Genomic DNA, 26,916 nt, shown 5'->3' on the forward strand with positions numbered 1-26,916 from the left:
CACAACACTTGAGATGGTAGGAGGCTCTCCAAAATTCGACCTCGAGCGCAAAGAGAAGTGGAGCCCCACAGGACATTATGGGCATTGAAGTCTCCCAGGAGGTGAAATGGGCGGGGGAGTTGGTCGATAAGATCTGTGAGAGCGTCTAAGGTCATTTCATCCAGAGGGGGTAAATAAAGGGAGCAAACGGTAAGCGTCTGATGGGAATGAATTTCAACTGCAACTGCTTGCAGGTCAGTATCCAGGGGGAGAGCAGAGGAGTGGTGGTCATTATTGACAAACACAGCAACTCCGCCTTTGGCCCTTTCTCCAGTAAGGTCGTCTTTGCGATATGACGTACAGCCCCTTAGTACAGGAGAATCAGATGGTTTTAAATGCGTTTCCTGTAAACACAAGCACAGGGGGCGTTGCCGTGCTAGGAGGTGCAGTTCCTCCACATGTGCCCGGAATCCATTCATGTTCCACTGTATAATGGGAGCCATCTATCAGGGTGGGAGTACCTTTATTCTCACTTTCTGTCGCGGAGGAGAGCCCACAACATACGGAGGCTCAGTTTTAGGGTGAGATGATTGCCCTAGTCTGACATCAACCTCCATCGCCTCGGAAGAGGAGTCGAGAGAGACGTCAGAGCGAATGACATCCACATCAGCACACTGTAGAATGTCGGTCTCCTTTAGCGGGCGAGTCTTCACCTTTCTTTGGCTTCGATTTTCTGGCCTGAGGCGGCATTGGTTCCAAAACCTCAGAAGCAGTAGGGGGTGTAGCAGCGCTGGGCAGTGCACAAGACTGGACCCGGGAAGGGGCAGGAAGTTCATGACGTCAGCTACCACACGGCCTGGTCAGAAGGCCGGGGGGGGGGGGGGGGAGGGGAGCAGCAGGCTTCACAGGTACGGCAGCAGCACACGTACATTGACAAACGCAGGTGCTAGTGCTGACAGTAGCAACTTCCGTTTGTGTAGTGGCATCGGATTTCAACACTGGCTGTTTGCGAACGGAAGAAAAGGAAGCAGCGAACGTGGGCGGCTGCATGGACTTGTAAATTTTCTTCGCCTCACCATACGAGAGGCGTTTTGTAGTTTTAAGTTCCTGGATCTTCCGTTCCTCAAGGAAAACTCTGCAGTCCCTACTCCACACAGGGTGATCCCCAGAGCAGTTGACACACTTGGGAGGAGAGGAGCAGCCAACTCCCTCATGGGCGGCTTTACCACATTTTCCGCAAGTGGCTTCCCCTCTACAGCCGAGAGTAGTGTGTCCAAGGTGTTGGCATTTAAAACACCGCATGGGGTTGGGGTAATAAGGCGGTACACTGAGAGGAAGGACACCGGCCTTCACATGCTCTGGCAATTTGGTGGTGTTAAATGTAAGGATAAACGAGTCAGTCTTTACGAGAGTACCATCTACCCGTTTCATAATGTGTTGCACGTCGACAATTCCTTCCCGGGACAATTCAGCCTTCTTGGGGAATGTCAACGAGATCTTTGCAAGTCACAACACCCTTGCTGTAGTTCAAGGTGTTGTGAAATTCAGTCTCTATCGCAAACTCCCCAAGAAATTGCGCGTTCTGAAGGTTCTCGGCTTGCTGGAAGCTAGATGTTTCAACCAACAAGGTGCCATTTTGAAAGCGCTTTACAGATTTTAGAGTGCCAGCAATGCCTTCAAAGCCCTTCTGGATATAAAATGGTGAAACTTTCGCGAAACACCCATCTTTTCTTTTAATTACAAGAAACACATTCGGCGAAGCAGCATGCGTTCTGTTACGACTACCTGAATCAGGAGGACTGGCTACACGAGCCCTCTTGTTAGATTGGGTGTTAGAACCTACCAGCGGCCCACCCACTCCGCTGGGAGGAGAAGAAGAAAAGTTGGAGGGTTCCATCTCGGTCCCACGAGCAGCTAGGGAACTAAGAGTCCACCTAGACAGAGCCCCGCGTGCCTAGGTAAGCCTTATACAACTGAGGTGCGGCAGGTTCCCCAGAGGTTGTCCACTAACGACTGTTCCACCCCAGCAGCCATGCATCACATCGGCGCGCAGCACACCTTGAGATTGAGATGTTGTTTATAGAGGTTTATTCCATCCTCGCGATCCGGGCGGCCAAACCAAGATCCCCACTCCCTGAGACACACAACATTCCACCGCCGCGCCGCACGGTGGTCGTTGAAACATGCCCAGAGCTTACGGTGACAGGGGACTGGCGGCGCTTACCAGTCCCCAGCTCAGGAACCCCGGGGTCGCCAAGCCCGTACCCAGCAAATGATGCTCAGCCCCTGGGGGCAAAAATTATTTGTGTAGAAGTGAGAAATAAAATAAATTAGACAAATATTTGACACACCTGGTTTGCTGTAAATGGTTTTGAGCAACATTCAGATGCATTTAAAATGTTTCTCTAACTTATTTTATTTCTTACTCTTGGATAAATCATTTCACAAAAATTTGATAAATTTTTTCGAAACTTTTTTTTATTTTGAGGTTTTATTCAGAAAGCATGTCCTCACTGACAACTCATTTCTTACCATCACTGTTCATGAAATGCTCTAAATTTAGAACTTGAATTGAAGGACGTCATTTTAAAAATCAATTGTCTCATCAATTCAACTTGCTGTCAGAAAAGTAGCAAGGCGTAAATGAATGAACTTTCTGAAACTTGATTTAAATAGCAGATATCGTTTTCACAGAATTACGTAATTTACTGCGAAACTAGATTCCATGCTGGTCAATTTGACATCTCATTTGTGAGTTTCTCACCCTTTGTTTGACTAAGAAAATTTTTCAAAAATTCACTGAGTAATTTTCCCTCAAATCACTAATTAAATATTTCTAAGCTATATCGAATGCTTTAAAACAATTAAATATTGTTTTTCAAAACTAAACTTCACACTGGTCAATTTGATGCCTTCTTTTCCATTTCCCAGTCTTTGATTGGCTATGAAAAGTCTTATTTTCACTCCGCTCGAACATTTGACCAAGAACTTTTCTTACACAATGTATGCTCTTTGGAAGCTAGCAGACAGCACGTGGTTCCGTGTGACAGCAAAACAGTAGACATAAACAACTTGAAAACTAGCTTTATTGGAGATACATACAGTACAACAGCTACAAACAACGCGTTAGAATGGGCGCCACCAGCCAGCACCTACTACAGCGGGAAGATTTCGTCGAGCGGGACCTTCTGGAACACTTTGCGGGCGAAGTCCAGGAAGAGCACCCCGAAGCTCTCCTGGAAGGTCGGCCTGAGCGCCGCCCAGAACTCACTCCAGTTTTCGTTCAGCAGCCGGTTGAAATTTGGTCCTTATCAAAAAAGAAAGAAAGGTATCGTTATTTGTTTGAGAAATATTTCACTAACTCTGTTACAATGCGTAGGCAAAATGCAGAGCGAGCAGGCGGTTTCCCATTCTCTCTACCCAAAAACATCACAATGAGCACGTAAGGGCTGTTTTCCATTGTAATACCGTTGCTTCCACAACACATCTTTTAAATAAGCGGCAATGCAGTGCTCAGACACAGTAAGTACATTTGTTGACAATACATGGAAACATAAATTAGTAACTAATTTCAGCAAGACAAGCAAGGTGCATCAACAAAATCTACGTAAACCACTGAATGGTACTCTGCAGTGGTATGGTAGCGGAAGTGTTCTTACAGGAAAGGCAAGTTCCTCCTCCACAAGCTGTTCAGTTTACAGACAGACTACAGTCCGGTAATTTCTTTCTTACTGCTACTTGATGTAAGTGCTTTGAAAAGTTAAGTAACGTTAGTAATAAAGCTCATTTAGCGGCATTACGGGTATGCACTAGTGGTAGGCTTCATAATTTTTTGGTGGCTCGCCACTGACACACGCCTCTATAAATAAAGTAGACGAAGTTCGTACATTTTTTTGTATAATGGTAAACTGACGCACTAGCTTTCGTATCTTGGATCAGGATGTCGTTTTATTTCGTATTTTTAATTACCGCGTAGTTTCAGGTGTATGGTTATTTACAACTGTCTCAAAAACAGAGAAGATGTATCATCGTTAAAACACAAATATGAATAAGTCATTAATGTTCAGGAGAGAGGATAAAAAATCAAATGAAATAAAACGTAAAACGAGAACGTACAAGTTATAACTTGTCAGATGTACGTAGTTACATCGCAGTCAGAACTTTCATTGGATATACATTATTAAAATACAGTTCGATGGCCTGCTATGAACTGCCCAGTTAGCTGAGAGCTAGGACACAGGGAGACGAGCTGGCCCTGGATCAAATCAGCCATCCGGAATATGGACGAGGGTTGGTGAGCTGGCTAGCCATGGATTTCAACTAGGTAAATACTGGTCTAGTGTGGTGTCACCACCAGACACCACACTTGCTAGGTGGTAGCTTTTAAATCAGCCGCGGTCCGGTAGTATACGTCGGACCCGCGTGTCACCACTATCGGTGATTGCAGACCGAGCGCCGCCACACGGCAGCTCTAGAGAGACTTCCTAGCACTCGCCCCAGTTGTACAGCCGACTTTGCTAGCGATGGTTAACTGACTTCTACGCTCTCATTTGCCGAGACGAAAGTTAGCCTAGCCTTCAGCTACGTTATTTGCTACGACCTAGCAAGGCGCCATTATCAGTTACTATTGATATCGTGAACTATGTACAGTCAAGAGCGACGTTCATCATTAATGGATTAAAGTTAAGTATTCCACCAGCTACGTCCGTTGTTTCTAAACTCAAATTTCCTTGTCCTGTTCCAGACCTCACGCCAGCCTGCGGGAGCTAAATCGCGTGCCTTTCGGCCTCCTCTAGTAACACGGTGTTGGCTCTCCTGCCAACCACAACATCTAGTACCCACACTGAGCTTCAGACACAGCGGACAAAAACCGTTGGAAGAGGCTGTCACTCTCGAACATGTTGAATCATAGATCGATACTGCCTCTAGCAGTCTCCAGACACAGATAGCGGTCGTGCGGGGACCCGGCGGAACCATTGATGCGGGCCCACTGAGCTACGCCTTCACCGGCTCCGACCAGGAGCGCCCTCTGCCACCGCGATGTATGTTGGCCGGCTGCGGGCCCACTGAGCCACGACTTCACCAGTTCCGACCAGGAGCGCCCTCTGCCACCGCGATGTATGTTGGCCGGCTGCGGGCCCACTGAGCCACGACTTCACCAGTTCCGACCAGGAGCGCCCTCTGCCACCGCGATGTATGTTGGCCGGCTGCGGGCCCACTGAGCCACGCCTTCAGCGGCTCCGACCAGGAGCGCCCTCTGCCACCGCGATGTATGTTGGCCGGCTGCGGGCACACTGAGCCACGCCTTCAGCGGCACCGACCAGGAGCGCCCTCTGCCACCGCGATGTATGTTGGCCGGCTGCGGGCACACTGAGCCACGCCTTCACTGGCTCCGACCAGGAGTGCCCTCTGCCACCTCGATGTATGTTGGCCGGCTACGAGCCCACTGAGCCACACCTTCAGCGACTCTGACCAGGAGCGCCCTCTGCCACCGCGATGTATGTTGGCCGGCTGCGGGCCCACTGAGCCACGCCTTCACCGGCTCCGACCAGGAGCGCCCTCTGCCACCGCGATGTATGTTGGCCGTCTGCAGGCCCACTGAGCCACGCCTTCAGCGGCTCTGACCAGGAGCGCCCTCTGCCACCGCGATGTATGTTGGCCGGCTGCGGGCACACTGAGCCACGCCTTCAGCGGCTCCGACCAGGAGCACCCTCTGCCACCGCGATGTATGTTGGCTGGCTGCGGGCACACTGAGCCACGCCTTCAGCGGCACCGACCAGGAGCGCCCTCTGCCACCGCGATGTATGTTGGCCGGCTGCGGGCCCACTGAGCCACGCCTTCAGCGGCTCTGACCAGGAGCGCCCTCTGCCACCACGATGTATGTTGGCCGGCTGCGGGCACACTGAGCCACGCCTTCAGCGGCTCCGACCAGGAGCGCCCTCTGCCACCGCGATGTATGTTGGCCGGCTGCGGGCACACTGAGCCACGCCTTCAGCGGCACCGACCAGGAGCGCCCTCTGCCACCGCGATGTATGTTGGCCGGCTGCGGGCCCACTGAGCCACGCCTTCACCGGCTCCGACCAGGAGCGCCCTCTGCCACCTCGTATGTTGGCCGGCTGCGGGCCCACTGAGCCACGCCTTCAGCGGCTCTGACCAGGAGCGCCCTCTGCCACCGCGATATATGTTGGCCGGCTGCGGGCCCACTGAGCCACGCCTCCACCGGCTCCGACCAGGAGCACCCTCTGCCACCGCGATGTATGTTGGCCGACTGCGGGCCCACTGAGCCACGCCTTCAGCGGCTCTGACCAGGAGCGCCCTCTGCCACCGCGATGTATATTGGCCGGCTGCGGGCCCACTGAGCCACGCCTTCAGCGGCTCCGACCAGGAGCGCCCTCTGCCACGGCGATGTATTTTGGCCGGCTGCGGGCCCACTGAGCCACGCCTTCAGCGGCTCCGACCAGGAGCGCCCTCTGCCACCGCGATGTATGTTGGCCGGCTGCGGGCCCACTGAGCCACGCCTTCAGCGGCTTCGACCAGGAGAGCCCTCTGCCACCGCGATGTATGTTGGCCGGCTGCGGGCCCACTGAGCCACGCCTTCACCGGCTCCGACCAGGAGCGCCCTCTGCCACCGCGATGTATGTTGGCCGGCTGCAGGCCCACGGAGCCACGCCTTCACCGGCTCCGACCAGGAGCGCCCTCTGCCACTGCGATGTATGTTGGCCGGCTGCAGCTACCCGGTCCAGTCTCAGTCGCAGTGTTCGACGGTCTCCAATCTTCAGTCTTAGCCATCGACAGTTCGCTTGTACGTTAGTGGTGGGAGCCTCACCCGCATGACACTCTTTAGTTTGGCTCTATTAATAGCTGAACTTTATTGCTGTTTGTAGGTTTGTAAAGTTTCTTCGCGATGCTTGGAGAAAACTAAGAGTTATGTAAAACTTCTGTTTAGTGTATTTACACATTCGCTAAGCATTTCCGCTCCTGTCCAGCTTCCCTACAACGACAACTGCTGCATTACTGTTTAGCCCACCTCTCCTCACAACTGTGTACCAAGTAGTTCACAACAGAACATCAGATCTACTCTAGATGCAGACAAGTTGGCTGCACAAATTTCTTCCCCAGGGAGGGGCGGGGGGGGAGGGAGGGGGGAGAGGCGGCTGTTGAAAGGAAGGCAATACGATCACCGTGAGCCAACAATAAGAGTGCCACAGCATTTCAAATTGCAGACGTCCGGAAAAAGTAACAATCAAAAAGGAAGAAGAAGTCGGACGGCCTGGTATACAATATAATTAGAATATGGTTGTTATACAGTAGGAGATAATAGCAAATGATAACATAGTTTACTACACTACTAGACCTTTAAATAAGGAAAATGACACCAAGTGTTTCTCTGACAGTTGTGACGACCACTTGTTAGTGCAAGAGCGTGCAAGGGATAGCTACACCGATCGCTCATCGCCAGCTGGTTAGAGATAAAGCTCAGTGGCGGGACCGGCTCTGGGTGACGTACAGATATAGGTAATCCTTATTCATCTACGAAAGCGACATAGAATATGAACTAATTATAGGAAAATGAATAAGGAGTAGTATTACTTTCTTCTGCATGCAGCGCTCAGAGGCACGTCATCTATACATTTCTTTTATCAAGGAAGAGTAACTGATGGCGTTGTAATTACAATAGAAGGGAAACGTAATAACATACTACAATATTTTACTATAATATTTTTAAGGTTTTATTGCAACTGAATCTGCTCATTGAATATGATATATCAGAGGTCAGTAAATTTTTTCATACAGGGACGGGTAATTGAGAAAATGGCGAGAGTGGAGCACATCATCTTTCTGTACAGTATATAGATACAACAATTTAAAATACAACATATGTAATTTAAAGCACATAGGAGGCTGGAGGGCCTCCACACGTCTGTACATCTCCTCGTATTCTAAACGTAATGTTTAAATTTAAATTGTATCGCTTTCCCTACGTTTTGTCAAACTTATTGAAGTACTGTCGGAGGACCGAATGAACTGACGTCGCCGTCGGACTGTAATTTGGTGACAGCCGTGATCTACCATGCAATTACTACTTCATCCTAATTTTTATCGTATCAGTGAGGGTAATAATTCTTACTTTATTGATAGTTGAGCTATACACGTATTTTAACCATGTCACGTCTACTGTTTATTTCAGACACTAGAAAATGTCTAAACAGGTGAATGTTTGCAGTAGGAGGAATACGTAATGAAATGGTATTGTGACCGAAGCTACGACAACCTGTGCCTCACAGAAATTCTGTTTGCTGTGGACACAGTCACAATTAATTCAAACCGAACGTAGTGCCATTGTTGGAAGAAATTTTTGAAACTAAAACTCGGCGACGGGCGGAGATTCACAATGCACAATGCACTGAGGAAATTACACAGATACTACGTCAGCACTGCAGTGTTTCAGCTGTGAAGTCGTCTCACACTATTCCAAATAATCACCAGGTGCACTATTTGGAAGAGACAAGGTGCTGCAAACTGCAACAACAGACTCAACAACTGCACCGCCCACTAGCAGGTACCAGGACAGCCTGTTTATCCGTTCTAACGCCGCTCCTAGTTGGGCACTTTCTGTAATTCACAAAAAATTCTCCATGAAGTTTATTGAAGTCATTATTTCATCAAATTTGAGCCTTAAGGTATACTCACTAAAAGATCTTTTATGTGTGTGATGTACTACAGATTTTCCAACTTTCTGTTTAACTTAGATAAAGACGAATATATAAGATAAAGCGAAAAGGTATCTGAGGTATAGACACGCCATATTCTGGACATTAAATGAATGGTAAATGTTTAGCCTATGTTTATAATGTACCAGGCACTATTTAGATTAAAGGAAAGACAAAATATGCCACAAGGAAATCGCAGAAGATATCAGCAAATGTCTTGCGAGAAAACACGTTAAATGTCCGACAAAACAGACACAACTCACATACATACACTTCTGTAAGAGTGCCACGGCTCCTTAACGTTTGTTTTTGGCGGATGCATTATTATCGTCCGAACTAAACGGGAAACAGTAATTTGCGGTAGGGGGTTAATGGACGGGGGACGTTGCATTGCAGCATGCGATAACATCTTCATCTACATCCATACTCCGCAAGCCATCTGACGGTGCGTGGCGGAGTGTATCTTGAGTACCACTATCGGTTCTCCCTTCTGTTCCAGTCTCGTATTGTTCGTGGAAAGAAGGATTGTCGGCATGTGTGGGCTCTAATCTCTCTGATTTTATCATCATGGTCTCTTCGCGAGGTATACGTAGGAGAGAGCAATATACTGCTTGACTGCTCGGTGAAGGTATGTTCTCGAAACTTCAACAAAAGCCCGTACCGAGCTACTGAGCGTCTCTCCTGCAGAGTCTTCCACTGGAGCTTATCCATCATCGCCGTAACGCTCTCGCAATTACTAAATGATCCTGTAACGAAGCGCGCTGCTCTCCGTTGGATCTTCTCTATCTCTTCTATCAACCCTATCTGGTTCGCATCCCACACTGCTGAGCAGTATTCAAGCAGTGGGCGAACAAGCGTGCTGTAACGTACTTCCTTTGTTTCCGGATTGCATTTCCTTAGGATTCTTCCAATGAATCTCAGTCTGGCATCTGCTTTTCCGACGATTAATTTTATATTGTCATTCCATTTTAAATCACTCCTAATGCCTACTCCCAGATAATTTATGAAATTACCTGCTTCCAGTTGCTGACCTGCTACATTGTAGCTAAATGATAAGGGATCTTTCTTTCTATGTATTCGCAGCACACTAAACTTCTCTACATTGAGATTCAATTGCCATTCCCTGCATCATGCGTCAATTCGCTGCAGATCTTCCTGTATTTCAGTACAATTTTCCATTGTTACAACCTCTCGATACACCACAGCATCATCTGCAAAAAGCCTCAGTGAACTTCCGATGTCATCCACCAGGTCATTTATGTATATTGTGAATAGCAACGGTCCTACGACACTCCCCTGCGGCACACCTGAATTCACTGTTACTTCGTAAGACTTCTCTCCATTGGGAATGATATGCTGCGTTCTGTTATCTAGGAACTCTTCAATCCAATCACACAACTGGTCTCAGAGTCCGTATGCTCTTACTTTGTTCATTAAACGACTATGGGGAACTGTATAGAAAGCCTTGCGAAAGTCAAGGAACACTGCATTTACCTGAGAACCCGTGTCTATGGCCCTCTGAGTCTCGTGGACAAATAGCGCGAGCTGGGTATCACATGACCGTCCTTGTCGAAACCCATGCTGATTTGTACAGAGTAGATTTCTGGTCTCCAGAAAAGTCATTATACTGCAACATAACACGTGTTCCAAAATTCTACAACTGATCGGCGTTAGAGATATAGGTCGATAGTTCTGCACATCTGTTCGACGTCCCTTCTTGAAAACGGGGATGACCTATGCCCTTTTCCAATCCTTTGAATCGCTACGCTCTTCTAGAGACCTACGGTACACCGCTGCAAGAAGGGGGGCAAGTTTGAAATTTGAGTCGGTCAGGGACCGTCCTTGGATGGCCGAAGCATTTAAGGCAACCGCTCTCTCCGGTATGTATTTGTAGGAACATTTAAAAAAAACGGTAAATAACCATAACTTGAGCAACGACTCGCTTTCCGCCGTCTGGGCTGACTGCTGCCGCCATGTTGCTCAATCGGTGCTGCATTAGTAGTTATTCATCGTATTTTAATGTTCCTGTAGATATATGTCGCTGAAACGGATATCGCTCAATACTAATTTTGGATCGCTCTACGAACGATCGTGTTAAATAATGCATTAAAATTATTTTACTTTTAACAGGAAACAAACCGATGCCTTCGGTCGATACTAAACGTAGCATGAAAGACATAGTGAGCAGTATTTGTTTGGGCTAACTCCAGGTACACACTGCAGAAAGGAAACAGCAGATATCTGGCGAAACTCCAGAAAAAAATGGCCTCGACGCCTCTTAGGAGGACATCCGCTACACAAACATGTCGGAAGACAATCAGTTTGTACATGTGTAGATGGTTGGCGGTAAGCAGAATGAAGTTAGTTCGGTTAAGGTCATCATTTTGATAAGATCTTCCGCTAGTTATTAGACTGTGTTGGAGCATCTAGGATACAGTTTCATTACAGTATAGTAATCATGGTATCGAGTGCTGTGAATGGGATCGATCCCAATAATCAACCCTCGACAAGAGCCGAAGAGATGGACTGTTTAAAGGGAGAGTGCTGCCAATACCGGACTTCACTGCAAAAGCCAGCAACAGGGCATCTTGGAGTCCACTTTCCTGTTTAACACTCATGCGCCTTCGGGGAGTATATAACCCATTACACGGCTACAGATACGAGGTACATAGGGGGGTTGGTCATCAAGGTTCATCGTACGATTCTGAGCGGGAGCGAGTACACTCCGCAGGCGGCACGAGAACCACTCAACCACTCTACCACCGGGCAGCCGCCGCGCCGCCAGGGTCGCTGACATCCCCTCATGGGCGTTCAAACGCGGAGCTGACTCGACGGACGTCACCTAGAATCTTAGCAGCATCTGAGGCTGGTGGAGAAGAACGACAGCTGGGTAACACTGAGAATAAATAACTGAACTATAACAATCTTTTAAGAGCGTCGTTTCGCGGTTTTCAAACACATATCCTGACTTCAAGCAGAGACATCTCCACTCGGTTCTCTGTTCCTTCAGAGGAGAGGGGGGGGGGGGGGTGGGGGTGGGAGGGGGAGGGAGAAACTGCGAACCCGCCACGTTTAAATGACAATGCAGTCGCTCTGCATCCGACTGAGTTTTATATCCCATATTTCTCAACAATATGTATCGGAAATAAAACAAACCTTAAGAATTATGTCATTATTTTTGGCTCGCTGCAGACATAATTATTGCCTAGTGTAACACGCGGCATAAGGATAGACGCAGACAATTTCACAGATTTTCGCACTCAAGTTGCCACCTAATGGTGAATTATTTAGATTGATAATCGAATAAAGGTACTCCACACAAGTATGTCGATAAAAACGTTGCACAACTTTTCGAGCCTCACTGTGGGGACGCAGTGTAGACGTCCTGCACAGTTTTAACGTAAACGGATTTGTCATTCAAACTGGAATTACGTTACATCTTAATAAATTACAATGAGATGACAAAATTCATGGCATAGCGATATGAACATATACTGATGGCGGTAGTGTACGAGGAATAAAAGACTAGTGCACTGGGGGAGCTGTGATTTGTGTTCAGATGATTCATGTAAAAAAATTTGGGACACGATTGTGGCCGCACGATGGGAATTAAACAACTTTCAACGCGAAATGGTAGTTGGAGATAAACGCGTGCGACATTTCACTTCGAATTTTATATGCCGATATACACAGTGTCAAGAGTGTGCCGAGAATATTACATTTCAGGCATTACCTCTCATCAAGGGCAACGCAGTGGCCGACAGCCTTCACTTAAGGGCCGAGAGCAGTAGTGTTTGCAAGGAGTTGTCAGCGCTAAATGACAAGCAGCACTACTTGAAATAACCGCCGAAAAGAGTGTAGGACGTACAGCGAACGCAAGCGTCAAGGCAGTGCGGCGCCCTTGCTAACAGCACAACATCGACTGTAATGCCTCCCCTGGGCTCGTGACACTAGTGATTGGCAAACCGCGGCCTGCTCAGATGAGTCCCGATTTTAGTCGATAAGAGCTGAGGCTGGGGCACCAGCGTGGCGCAGGCTCCGTGAACTTAGGGACTCAAGTCATCGACAACTGTGCTTGTATGGAGTGGATTGTGTAAGCGATCATTGATTGGAAATGATTATGTTCGGCTGCTTGAACACCATGTGCAGCTATTCGTGGGCTTCATGTTCTCAAAGATGGAACTTTTATGGATGAAAATGTGGTATGTCAACGGACAAAAATTGCAATTGATTTGAAGAACGTTCTGGACAATTCTAATGAATGATTTGAGCACCCTGATCGCACCTGATCGATTCCCATCGAATAAAAAAATGTTCAAATGTGTGTGAAATCTTGTGGGACTCAACTGCTAAGGTCATCAGTCCCTAAGCTTGCACACTACTTAACCTAAATTATCCTAAGGAAAAACATACAGACCCACGCCCGAGGGAGGACTCGAACCTCCGCCGGGACCAGCCGCACAGTCTATGACTGCAGCGTCCATCGAACATTTATGGGACGTAATCAGCAGGTCAGTTCGTACACAAAATGCTGCACCGGTAACACTTTTCGTAGCTATGCACTGCTACAGAGGCAGCATGGCTCAGTATTTCTGCAGGGGACTTGAAACGACTTGTTGATCCATGCCTCGTCGAGCGGCTGTACTACGCCGGGCAAAAGCAGGTCCGACACGATTTTAAGAGGTACCCCATGACTTTTGTCACCTGGGTGTGCATGTGGACGTATACAGTGGCGCTTTCAGCTAAAAAGACAAACTGTCTCCAAAAGAGCTCAAAAAGGATGTAAGAGTAACAGCGTCGTCAAAACGTTTAGGAAACTATCCTTGTAATTCTGAAAACCTCCCATTCTCTTTAGCAACAATGAGCTTAGGACTATGCTTCTTTGTAATCGTGTACTCCTTTTTTCTTGATTAATTCAACAATGGCGGGTTTTAAATCGAGAAATCGTTCGAGGCGTGCCGCTTGACTTAACCAACACATACTCTTTGTTCACCTTCGTCAGAAACTGTTCCAGGTGACAGTGGAGTAATGACGATGATCCCAGAAATTTTACTACTCATAACGCCAATTTTCTCGTGTACTGCAATTTAAGCACAATGTGCTTTTTTATGTACTGAAGAATGAATCCCGTCTATGGATTGTAATTTTTTGCTCTTTCATTTTCAACCAAATCTTTAAGTCCTTTCTGTACGAATGGTTCAAATGGCTCTGAGCACTATGGGACTTAATATCTGACGTCATCAGTCCCCTAGAACTTAGAAGTACTTAATTATCCAAGGACATAATACACATCCATGCCCGACGCAGGATTCGAACCTGCGACCGTAGCAGCAGCGTGGTTCTAGGCTGAAGCGCCTAGAACCGGTCGGCCACAACGGCCGACTCTTTCTGTATGATTTTATAATATTGTTTCATGGCAAATTCGCAGTACCCGTCGCTTATGCGAGTGCATAACAGACATTGAGAATTCTGACGCCCCCCTCTTCCGTCATTTACATTCATTTTTAAAGGCTTGTGACGATTGATCGCGCCTCTTTTTGTGCAAATTTCCACCGAATCTGTGAATGTCTTTCATAGCACGAAGACATAGCGAAGGGTAAACAGCGCTGACACTACGATTATTCGGAACTAAAGAGAGTTGTGTCGATCGAAAACTGCGACACGGCAGTACTAAATGAAACGTCGCGCTGCACAGAGTACTGGCGGGAAGGAACGAGCAACATGGAGGCGGGTCGGGCTGCGACCCGCATGCGGCCCGCATACCAAGACCACGTGAAGTTTGACACGCCGTGGGCGGGTCTTTTCTAGAATGCTCGGGAACGATGTACATTGTCCCATAATGTTATAAAATCCTCCAGAAGGTTTGAAAGTGTTCCAGAATGGTATAGAATCATCCAAAGGTTAGATAATATTTTAGAACGTTCTATAATTTTCCTCAATGGTCGAGACTGCTCTAGAATGTTCCAGTATATTCTAAAATGTTCTCGAATTTTGCATTATCCTGTTATAGGGAGGAAAATGTCCCCAGTCAGAAGGGTTTACATAGGTAGTGCTTAGGCGAAAGCCTTATTGTATTTCACCGACCGAGATGGCGGAGTGGTTAGCACATTGGACTCACATTCGGGAGGGCGACAGTTCGAACCCGCGGCCTGGCAAATGCCGATATAGTTGCTTTGAAAGGACACGGCCGACTTCGTTCTTGGGACCGAAGGCATCGCTGTTCGGTCCCCTCCCCTCATCAACCAACCAACCATTACAATTCTTGATATTTATTATAGCGAGCCACATAAAAGTTATAGACATTGAAATAAATTTGAGTGACGGTGAATTGCTGAAGGTAGTGTGGAATCTTAGCATGTTAAGTAATATTAACATTTAATAGGATCCAGAAACTTAAAAGACGTGGAGATATTGCCGGAGGTGAACTGAAAAGAAGTAAATAGAGATAAAAGCGAAGAAATGAAACAGATGAGGAGCGGGAAGCACGTTTAGTTTCGCAACGGAGGAGTATGAGTAGACTGAAAGAAAACTTAACAGAAAAACAACGCGATGAAACCAGAGAAGAGGCTGAGTGGGACGATCAGCAAGCAGACCTAGACAACTGTTGAAGAAACAATATTACGAAATTAACTAAATAGAGTTAAGATGAGCAAAGTCCGCCAAATGCATTTATAGCAAGAGCCTGAACAAAACATTCGTGTACGAGAAGCGCAAACCAGAAAAAGTAGAAATTACAGTCTGGCGGGTGAACCCTTCCATTTTGATCCTACTGTATCCAAGAAGCACCGTGGTACAGCCGTGTTATAGCCCAACATCAGTGAGCTACGCTCGAGCTGCCTTACAGTTTTCTACGAGTTGTATAAGGGTGGCGCTGAGCACTCTACAGTGGTCTACAAGTATTTACACCCTGGACAGAGACCTGCAAGCCAGTGTCCCTCGAATGGACTTACGATCACAGACGTGTGAGCTACCTTGTTTACGACTTTCAGTTTAAAAAAATGGTTCAAATGGCTCTGAGCACTATGGGACTTAACAGCTGTGGTCATCAGTCCCCTAGAACATCCATGCCAGGATTCGAACCTGCGACCGTAACAGTCGCACGGTTCCGGACTGAGCGCCTAGAACCGCTAGACCACCGCGGCCGGCGACTTTAAGTCTGAGAGGTCATTAGTGAACTTTTGTGTTGCCACTCTTCAAGGGTTAGAACTGTATTTACTCCACCTGTAATAAATTCGATAACTCCGGTGTAATTACGTCATTCAGTAGCTGTGCAGCCACCTTGATAAACTGGGAGTAAAGCCTAGAATGGATTATGGCGCCTGTAACGATGCTTACATCAGGTCCCAGTAAGGAGTACAACAAGAAGAACGTCGTTGTATTTGGCAAAATATATCATGTGCGTCAGGCCTGCAGTGCCAAGTAATTCATTAGAGAAACGCCAGGAATGTCCTGCATAGGTGAAAAAATTCGATTATCGTCACTGAAACGGCCTTCACAACAGTTATCTCATTACATGACCGGAGAAAATCCGGAATCAAAACGCAAATGTGAGAGCTTTGAACGCTTGTTTTCCAAAGACGTTATTTCGCACTATTTCCATGAGGAATAAAGAACATCAGTTCATTTCTGTGTTTTAAATTAAAAGAAAAGTCTATCACAGAATGATATCATTGTTACCGCTGCCAAAGAAATCTATATCTACATCTACATACATAGTCCGCAAGCCAGCATACGGTGCATGGCAGTGGGTACCCTGTAGAACTAATAGACGTTTCCTTTCCTCTTCCATTCACATACACAGCGAGGGAAAAATACTGTCTATATGCCTCCACATGACCCCTAATTTCTCGTGTCTTATCTTCGTGGTCTCTAACCGAAATGTATGTTGGCGTCAGTGGGATCGTTCTGCAGTCAGCTTCAAAGGTCAGTTCTCTACATTGATTTAGTAGTGTTCCTCGAAAGAAGATCGTTTTCCCTTCAGGGATTCCCATTTGAGTTCCCAAAGCATCTCCGTATCATTTGTGAGTTGTTCGAACCTACCTGTAACAAATCTAGCAGTCCACCTCTGAATTGCTTCGATTTATTCTTTTAGAACGAGGAATCCAAACACTTGAGCAGTACTCGAGAATAGGTCACACTAATGCCCTACATGCGTACTTCCTTACAGATTGACAACACTTTCGTAAAATTCTCCCAGTAAATCAAAGTCGACCATCCGCTTTCCATTCCACAAGTATCAAATGCTCATTTCATTTCATATCGTTTTGCCACGTTACGCCCAGGTGTTTAAATGACGTGACTGTTTCAAGCAGGACACTACTGGACATTACTGGTTTTTTCCCACTCATTCGCATTAACCTATTTTTTTCTGCATTTACAGCCTGGTGCCACTCATCACACCAACTACAAATTTTGCCTAAGTCATTTTGTATCATCCTACAGTCAGTCATCTTCGACGCCCTCCCGTACTCTACAGTGTCACCAGCAAACTACCGTAGATAGCCGCCTACCGAGTCCGCTATGTCATTTTTGGATATAGAAAACAATGGCGCTCCTACCGCACATCTCTGGTACGCTCCTCACGAGATGCTTGTCTCTGATGAACTCGCCGTTGGCGGCAATATAATAGGTTGTATTACTTAAATCTTCGAGCCACTCACATATCTGGGAACCTACTCCGTATGATCGTACCTTCGTTAACAATCTGCCGTAGGATATCGTGTGAAATGCTTTTCGGAAATGTAGAAATATTGTATCTGCCTGTTAGCCTTCACCAGTATACCATGCAGAAACGGGCAACCCGACTTTCACAAGAGCGATCTTTTCTAAAACCGTGCTGATACGTGGACATAAAATAAGGTAGTGTTGAATGCCTAAGTCGATTTAAGTGTGTTTATGAGTGTTTCCGACCGTTCAAGAGCAGTTTTGAACGCGAAATACTATAATTCGTGAGGTTTTTTAATGCTTACTTTTACGATGTTCTCGAGAGATTTGGAATCTTCTCAGAAAAGAAATGAAAAAAAGGAATAGCAGGCGAAGCGAGTGTTTTCCAGCTAGTAAATAATAAACGAGACTTTGTTTTCAGACGATATTCTTATTCAGAGATGAGACCCAGTGGTGGCCTTGCAGAGAACCTGATATGAGTGATATGCACTGAGCCACCAGCGCGCTTTCCTCAGTCCCAGCGCAAAGCATGTCTTGGTAGAAACGCAAACGGTCGTACAGTTGCGACTTAGACTTTTGCCGCATTGCGTGAGAATGTCTGGAGTCGTAAGACTATGTGGAACGTACCCAGATTGGGGTCGCCGTTGAAGAGGTTCTCGAACTCGATCTGCATGGAGCCCAGGCTGAGGATCTCGATTGGGAAGCGCTGAGGGTTCCAGTAGTCGTGGCCGTCCTTCTGGACGCGCTCCGACTCCAGTTCCAGCCGCGACTCCATATTATCTGCGAACAGCACAGAGCAAGTGCACGAGCGGCCGGGGCATTGCAGGAAGTCAGGGTGCATGGAGCAGGAGTACATACGGGATGAGCGTAGCGTCGCCTTCAGCTGAATGGAATGCGTATGGTGCTGTTTGTTAGCACTTTGCAGTAATACTTCAACTTAAGTACTTCACTTATTTGCTCTCTCCTTACATTTATTTATTAGTAACAGCAACAGCGAATAATAGTTGCTGCTACTGATGCAACCACAGATAAGTAACAGGAGAAAAATACTTTTTATAGGTAGGTACAGCAAAGGTCTAATTATGGTTATCGTACTACGAAGAGGCGAGTTATGAGTGGAACAATTTCGAGAGACAGTGACACAAAGAGATCAAGTCTTCGACTAATTCATTAGACTATAAGCCCAAGTGTTTATGTGAAGGGATGTTCCTGGCCAATCCTTTGAATATATACACTTTTTACGCCATTTTCACCTGCAGATACGTTTTATACGGGATCTAGCGGTATAAGTGTAGATACTTCTATTCGTTACTGAGGAAGGCGTATTGAACAACACTACACCGGTATTTACGTCATTTGCAGACCAATAATTATAGTTATTACAAGTAGTATGTTTTCAGGTTGGCTACTACCTCCAAGTACATGTGTCGAGAGCAAGCCATTAATGCTTATTTTCCCATCGGGAGTAAGTCACATGTTGCAGTGTGGGTGCATGGACTCAAAATGGTTAATCTATACTGACAGGCGTAGTCCACTTAGTGATGCAGTTACAATCATGTACAAAACATCAGGTCGTAAAGTTCGTGACATCTTTGTGGGAAGACTAGTCAAAAAAGAGAAAAAACAAACGAGACACTGATGTGTGTACATGTTAAGATAGCACGTATAAAAATATCGGCATTACATCTGATTTACCCTGTATATGACAATCAGAGTCACAACGTGAAAATTATACAGGTTTACAAACCACTGTCCTCATTTTATTAATCACAATAGAAAACTGTAGTGCTATGATGTGGATGATGAGTATATGCGATTTAGGCCTCAGTTTCTGTTGGAATGAAAGAAGACAAAACATTTCGTATGAGAAAATCAAACCGGAAAAATTTATTTTCTAATTCTATGTTTTTCGAGGTGTTTTCAGTCGGGAGTAATGGAAGGCTATTTCGAAATACTACTGCAGCATAATTTCTTAAAACAGAGACTGTGCAGTACCATTAAGCGCAGTATAGACCATAAAAATAGGACGGGTGGTCATCTGGTCTTTACATACAGGGAACGTATTAGCCACCTAGGAGCTGTGGCCCTTGTCACAAGCAAATCACGTTTATTCCAGATATTAGATGCACATTACTTAATACGAGACGAGTGTACACTGTTCGTAAAGCTATTGAGCGGCATACGTCTGTACTGGCGATGTAACGCTATTGAAAATATGCAGAGAGCATACGAAAAAAACGAAAAAACCTTCAGCAGGATCATAGTCTTTTGACATTGGAGGCAATGTCTGTTTGCCACATATAACCTGTTTTACTCATCTGAATGTTCACTCCACGGACATTCCTACTCTGTTTACGGACAGTGAGACAAAGCTTGGCTTCGTCGGTGCACTCACTCCTGGAACAACGGAGTGCCGGTACTCACCAAAGACGAACTTGCACTTGCCCGCTCCCTCGACCGGCACGACGAGGAACTTGCCGGCCATCGTGTAGTCCGCCTCGAACAGGATGTGCGGCACCTCCCCCTGCAGCGTCAACTTGTTCGTGTCCAGGTCGGCTCTGCAACAGCATGGACTACACTTAATGGCGCCGCTCCCCCCTTACTGCGTGGGCGAGGATTCAGACACAAATCCTGCTGTTTCTCTTACACAAGGAAGACGCTCTGTTACTTAATAACAATGCAACACAATGAAAGCTGCATGTAACAAACGACAAACTGGCATGAAGCGTACAATCATCAGCCAGAACATTACGACCACCTACCTTACAGCTGGTATGTCCACCTTTGGCAGGAATAACAGCTGCATGGTTCGTGGCATGGAAGCAATGAGGCCTTAGTAGGTCGCTGAAGGCTGTTAGCATGACATATGCATGCACAAGTCACCTAATTTCCTTTAATTCCTGAGAGGGCGACGATGAGCTCTGACGCCACATTCAGTCATATCCCATATGTGTTCGATTGGGTTTAGATCTGGCGAGTTGGGCGGCCAGCATATTAAATGGAACTCACCACTGTGTTCCTCGAACCATTCCATCACACTTCTGGCCTTGTGACATGGTGCACTATCCTGCTGAAAAATGCCACTGCTATCCTGAAACACTATCGTCATGAAGGGGTGCAAGTGGTCTGCAAAGAGTGTACGATACTGATTAGCCATCACGGTGCCTTGCACGAACTCCATTGGAGCCAGCTTGTCTCTATCCTGCAGTACAGTGTCAAGGAACTGTTCCCATGGAAGACGACGGATTCGTTCCCTCCCATTGGCATGAAGAAGAAGGTATCGGGATTCATCAGATCCTGTAACTGAGTGCTTCAACGTCCAATGCCGATGGTCACGTGCCCATTTCAGTTGTAGTTTTTGACGTCGTGGTGTTAACATTGGCACAAGTAAGGGTCGTCAGTTGCGGAGGCCTATCTTTAGGTTTGTGTTCAGACACACTTGAATGCTGTCCAGCATTAAACTCTGGTGTTACATCCGCCATAGTTCGCCGTCTGTCCTGTTTTACCAGTCTGTCCAACTTACAGCGTCCGTCTTCTGCAATGAGAGGTGGCTGCCTAATCGCAAGACGTCTGCACACGGCTTCACCTTGGTTTCGCCACGTTTTAGACACACTCACCACAGCACTCCTTTAACACTCGAAAAGTTGTGCAGTTTCCCAAATTCTCGTGCCGACCGTCTAAGCCATCATAATCTGCTCTGAGTCAGATAGATCGCACATCTCCCCATTATACACACGGACAGCAACATTACTGATACTACATACGCTGTGCGTGTATCTGATTAGCAGACATTTCTCGCCAGTTGAGCTGCTATATTGACAGCAAGTCAGTGGTCACAGTGTTCTGGCTGATCATTGTACAATATGCTTGAAGTAGCATATAAATGATAGTCACTGAAACTACACAAAGCTGGTAGGGCCACCAGCGTCTACATTCTATACACAAGGTATCGCAGGAGCAATTGTACAAAATTAAGGGATGTGACATGAAAGCTTATTTGAAGCAAAAAACTTGTTATGGACTTATGCTCTATTCCCAACAGTTTTCGAAACAGAACACTTCTTATGTACATTTTTTACTGGGCTAGTGGCGCACACATATGTATCTTACCCACTCAACCTCTGGGTCGGTTTATTCCAGCCCAACCTATGTTGCTGCTTTCAGTCTCTTTTCTCTGGATGCCTTTCTGCCACAGGCATAGGAGTGGACCCAAAGCTGAAACCTATGGAAATTCCTTTGCATTTCTCCTCAGTCATTAATACTTTCTACCATTACAAGATTTTCTGAAGTACTCGGGACAGCTTTTTACATTCTGTTCCTGTTATATCCCTGAATACTGACCTCCTGGGACACCCTATATGGAGAAAAACTTTACAGCGGATTTGTCACTCAGAATCTGCAATTGAATGTCCGTTGTTTGTGTGAATATGGTATCGTGTCTGGTGACAGAAGGAGAAACGTCTACCGGCAGCTGATAAAATTCGACAATGAGAGGATGGTGGCCAACTGAGACTGTCTTGCATGATGGTTGTGGTCCTACGACTGCAGTGCGGGTATTCAAGTGATGGGTCCAGGAGTGCCATACTAAATGCCCCGTCCGATCGCTACGACCCCATAGCCACCAGTGCCCCAGAGGATAGACATGTTGCTCACTTGACTGTGCAGGATCGTACTTTGAATAAAAAAGTATGCATGTTTGCAGCAAAACAAGAATCCATACGAACAGTGAGACAACCTGTGGAGCACCACAAACTGTCAGCATGGTGGAACCTGTCTTAATTCGGCTGCTGCAGGGTGCTCTCTAAGAGTAGTGCGCCCACTACAACAATCGACAGAAGAGTGGCACCACGTCATTTGTTCAGTCGAGTCTCAATTCTGGGTTCAGCATCACGTGGGACATACGGGTATCTGGAGAAGAAAGCTGATTGCGCCAAGTAGTATGTTGCAGTAACAAATCATTCGGAACATTTCGAGTGGATGCACCGTTGGGTTTTACAATGGTTCGCTACGATCTAATTGGATTTGGAAAAAGATTAAACAATAAATTACTAAACAAAAAAACTATTATCGTGAGAAACGAACAGTCTTCCTATGAAAACTTAGACTGGGCCGAGACCAAACTGCATAAGCGACGTGACTGTGAGTGAGAAAAGGAAACGTCGAAACGGTACATTGGCACCGTGACGTTTTAACGGAGCAGGAGATGGGAAGATTATATTGCAGGTTCCCCTTTGAAGGAACTAGTGGCCATAACACCGACATTGTCTCATCCAGATGTCGGATGGGAGGTCTGTCTATTTGGGTGCACGCTCTACTGGTACATCCGATGTAAGCATAACAAAGACAGGTGTTTCACAGTAGAATTTACTACTGCGCACAGTAAATGCGACTCATACACTCATACTGGCAAATAACATGTCTGATTTGTTCGACCTACCCGCCTCCATAATCGAGGTCGCTATATCACTCCTTTGCTGTGGCGTTCTATGTGGAAGCAGTAGGTTCGAAACGTCATGGCGGAAAAACATTTTCCAGATCATCAAACTTTGCACACATGTTCTGGCTTAAATACCGACCTCTGTGCAGTGTCTCATGGAGTGAGAGGAGCTGAGACTGCTGGTGGTGATGCGTTTGTTGGATGGGGTGTTAAGCCCGGCGGCCCCCTTGGTGCTATTCAAGAGGAATATGGCGTGTGACACCATCGGCTTTCACCCTCTCCCTTCTCTTGTTGTCAAACAATACACACATGACACCGCATTATGTACACACCTTTTCAAGTCACCTACACTCTCCAGATACACTTAATACCCGACTTCTACACACGCTGAGTAAAGGACCAGTTGTGCGCAGATTATGTCACTCAACAATCCTCCAGGGTCGTCTCCCAGCAAACAATACCATACCACTCTTTCTTTCTCTTACAACTTACAAACCTGCAATGTGTAAGCCTATACTCACTCAGGGTCAGTTTGTTTTGAAAGGGAGGGCAGTTGCTGTTCCCGCTACGTGAGATCTGATGCTATCCCTGTGTCAATAAACATCAGTGACCATGTCGCCCACGGCTACAGTCGTGTCACACAAGTAACAACCGTTGACTAACCCACAGTATGAATCTCGGACCCGTCATACATTCCTGGAAATTGAAATAAGAACACCGTGAATTCATTGTCCCAGGAAGGGGAAACTTTATTGACACATTCCTGGGGTCAGATACATCACATGATCACACTGACAGAACCACAGGCACATAGACACAGGCAACAGAGCATGCACAATGTCGGCACTAGTACAGTGTATATCCACCTTTCGCAGCAATGCAGGCTGCTATTCTCCCATGGAGACGATCGTACAGATGCTGGATGTAGTCCTGTGGAACGGCTTGCCATGCCATTTCCACCTGGCGCCTCAGTTGGACCAGCGTTCGTGCTGGACGTGCAGACCGCGTGAGACGACGCTTCATCCAGTCCCAAACATGCTCAATGGGGGACAGATCCGGAGATCTTGTTGGCCCGGGTAGTTGCCTTACACCTTCTAGAGCACGTTGGGTGGCACGGGATACATGCTGACGTGCATTGTCCTGTTGGAACAGCAAGTTCCCTTGCCGGTCTAGGAATGGTAGAACGATGGGTTCGATGACGGTTTGGATGTACCGTGCACTATTCAGTGTCCCCTCGACGATCACCAGAGGTGTACGGCCAGTGTAGGAGATCGCTCCCCACACCATGATGCCGGGTGTTGGCCCTGTGTGCCTCGGTCGTATGCAGTCCTGATTGTGGCGCTCACCTGCACGGCGCCAAACACTCATACGACCATCACTGGCACCAAGGCAGAAGCGACTCTCATCGCTGAAGACGACACGTCTCCATTCGTCCCTCCATTCACGCCTGTCGCGACACCACTGGAGGCGGGCTGCACGATGTTGGGGCGTGAGCGGAAGACGGCCTAACGGTGTGCGGTACCGTAGCCCAGCTTCATGGAGACGGTTGCGAATGGTCCTCGCCGATACCCCAGGAGCAACAGTGTCCCCAATTTGCTGGGAAGTGGCGGTGCGGTCCCCTACGGCACTGCGTAGGATCCTACGGTCTTGGCGTGCATCCGTGCGTCGCTGCGGTCCGGTCCCAGGTCGACGGGCACGTGCACCTTCCGCCGACCACTGGCGACAACATCGATGTACTGTGGAGACCTCACGCCCCACGTGTTGAGCAATTCGGCGGTACGTCCACCCGGCCTCCCGCATGCCCACTATACGCCCTCGCTCAAAGTCCGTCAACTGCGCATACGGTTCACGTCCACGCTGTCGCGGCATGCTACCAGTGTTAAAGACTGCGATGGAGCTCCGTATGCCACGGCAAACTGGCTGACACTGACGGCGGCGGTGCACAAATGCTGCGCAGCTAGCGCCATTCGACGGCCAACACCGCGGTTCCTGGTGTGTCCGCTGTGCCGTGCGTGTGATCATTGCTTGTACAGCCCTCTCGCAGTGTCCGGAGCAAGTATGGTGGGTCTGACACACCGGTGTCAATGTGTTCTTTTTTCCATTTCCAGGAGTGTATTATGATAGAAAACATGATGATACAATAGAAAGTTGCTGGAAGTTTAAAGTGATACACAGTACAAAGGATAGACATAAAGCATTTAATTATTATCCTGAAAGAATAAATACATGATTAATTTTTGTTTGCTTGCGGGTACACATTGAAATCTCCGCGCCACAGTACCATAGCGCGTTGCTAGAAGAGCCAAATGGCGAAGCACGCTCATAAAACGGAGCATCGCACTGAAATTGATTTCGTCCGTTTGAAGAGAACAAAGCTACAACAATCCCTCCTGAATTGGTGGAAGTCTGCGCTAACAATGGGCACACATTGAGGCTGAGTGGAGCGGAAGCTTCCAGTAATAAATACAACCATCCACGTGCCTCATTCGAGCGCGCCATAAATATACGTGACTGAAACTTAGACACGCATTAAGCTTCGTGACTGGCCTAGCGCTTGAGGGATAAGTAAGCCCTTTGACATCCCTCAAGCGGTGTCTGCCTGCCTTCAGGCGCTAGAGCAGCAGAGAGGCAGAATATGTGTGGAAATTTCAGACGCGTACGTTTATAACATGCTTAACTAAGGTGTGTGGGTCCCACCGAAGCTGTTGCCGAAGTGGAGGGCCTTCGAGATTCATTGTGCCATTTTATACACACGCACATCTTGATGTTGAACTCCCCGTGATCAGGTCAAAGAAGGGCGGGAAAAAGGTGAGCTGAAAAGCATAAGTACTCTTTCCTGCCACGGATCAAGTTGAGATTTCGCCAAATAGTTTTGAACCGTCCCTAGTGACTCCAACCAGTACACAAGACCAAAAATTGCGGTCACGGTGCCCTCTAAAGCAGTCAGATGTTCAGGTCAGATGCAGTGGTACAATGTCCTTAGAAAAAGAGTTGAAACATCCCAGGGAGTCAACAATGTCAAAGATTGTCAAGAACGTCTTCCAGCTGCTCATCACACTTCTATCTATAATTTTCGACTGCGAAATATGTTGGAATCAACACCCCAGGGACAGGGATGGTTTCATTGACGCGCTTCACGCCACCCCAAGAGGCCTTTTCACGATGATTCTGAGCAGCGGTGCGTCTAGAATGTTTCCGTCGGCCACTCTTGAGAAAACCGCGAGTTTCTGCTCGAGGGGTCGCGGTTCTATCCTCCGTGTGTGTAAGACAGGCTGTGACGACCTTCCTATAGTGTGACACGTTCACTGTGACGCTGGCCAGAATTTTGCTGACGTTTGGTGCCAATTTGACACCAATCCCCCACCTTACACGCCACATGTACGTCCGAACTCCAGCCTTTTTTCGTGAGTCTTATACATCGCTGTTTCAAGCGTTGCCGAGTCCGAGAATGAGGTCAAAGGACATCATCGTTTTGTAACATTAGAGAGAAAAGTTGAATGCACGTTGAGTCTAATTTCAAATTTATACTTCCCAATGGCTGGGAATTATGGGGTTTCGAAAAAGTGATCCTTTAATTTTGTTGAAAAGTCAATGATTATGAAGTTGAGTCGTTTCATATCGTACTGAGAGCTCTCCATTATGTAGGGTGTAGAAATGGTGGACTGGTCTCTTCTTAATCCTAAATGGCTGATCGTCGGAGCCGAACGGAAAGTTTCGAACCTAGTATGTACAATGTGTTTGTCTTTACACGGAGAATTCGTCGCCTTTTCAATATTAGCTCGTAATTAATACTTACTAAGCTATTTTTTTCCACCACATACATGCCCTCCGCACACGCGCCACTAGACTTCCAGCAGGAGGGGGCAAGGAACGGGTACGTGGTGCTGTACTCACGTGGCGGATTTGATTTCGGCATTGGTGAGGCCGGTGACGCGCACGTTCCTGAACGTGATCCTCAGGTTGAGGTTTTTGGTGCCGTCCCTGATGTCGATCTCCGGGACGTCCAGCGGGTCGAGGGGGACCACACCCAGCGACGGGATGCCTGCCGACAAGCGGACGATCCGTCACATGACAAACAGGAAATGGGCGCCTCTCACAGTCTTACGCATACTTGTAATATCTGTA

The 26,916-nt window shown here is 47.1% G+C and overlaps 1 protein-coding gene across 1 annotated transcript in view; it reads right to left on the reverse strand.

Moving 5' to 3' along the window:
- Nucleotides 1–3,043: 3,043 nt before the first annotated feature.
- LOC126285295 (protein takeout-like) overlaps nucleotides 3,044–26,916 on the reverse strand; it is a 49,602-nt gene continuing 25,729 nt past the window's right edge. The window contains exons 3-6 of the mRNA XM_049984585.1: nucleotides 26,686–26,833; nucleotides 19,779–19,912; nucleotides 17,982–18,134; nucleotides 3,044–3,286 (exon numbers count right to left, since the gene is read on the reverse strand). Of these exons, the coding sequence (XP_049840542.1) occupies nucleotides 3,135–3,286; nucleotides 17,982–18,134; nucleotides 19,779–19,912; nucleotides 26,686–26,833 (587 nt within the window). The 3' untranslated portion in view covers nucleotides 3,044–3,134. The remainder of the gene's footprint in view (nucleotides 3,287–17,981; nucleotides 18,135–19,778; nucleotides 19,913–26,685; nucleotides 26,834–26,916) is intronic.

Source organism: Schistocerca gregaria, chromosome 8 (genome assembly GCF_023897955.1).
Source record: "Schistocerca gregaria isolate iqSchGreg1 chromosome 8, iqSchGreg1.2, whole genome shotgun sequence".
Classification (NCBI taxonomy): domain Eukaryota; kingdom Metazoa; phylum Arthropoda; class Insecta; order Orthoptera; family Acrididae; genus Schistocerca; species Schistocerca gregaria.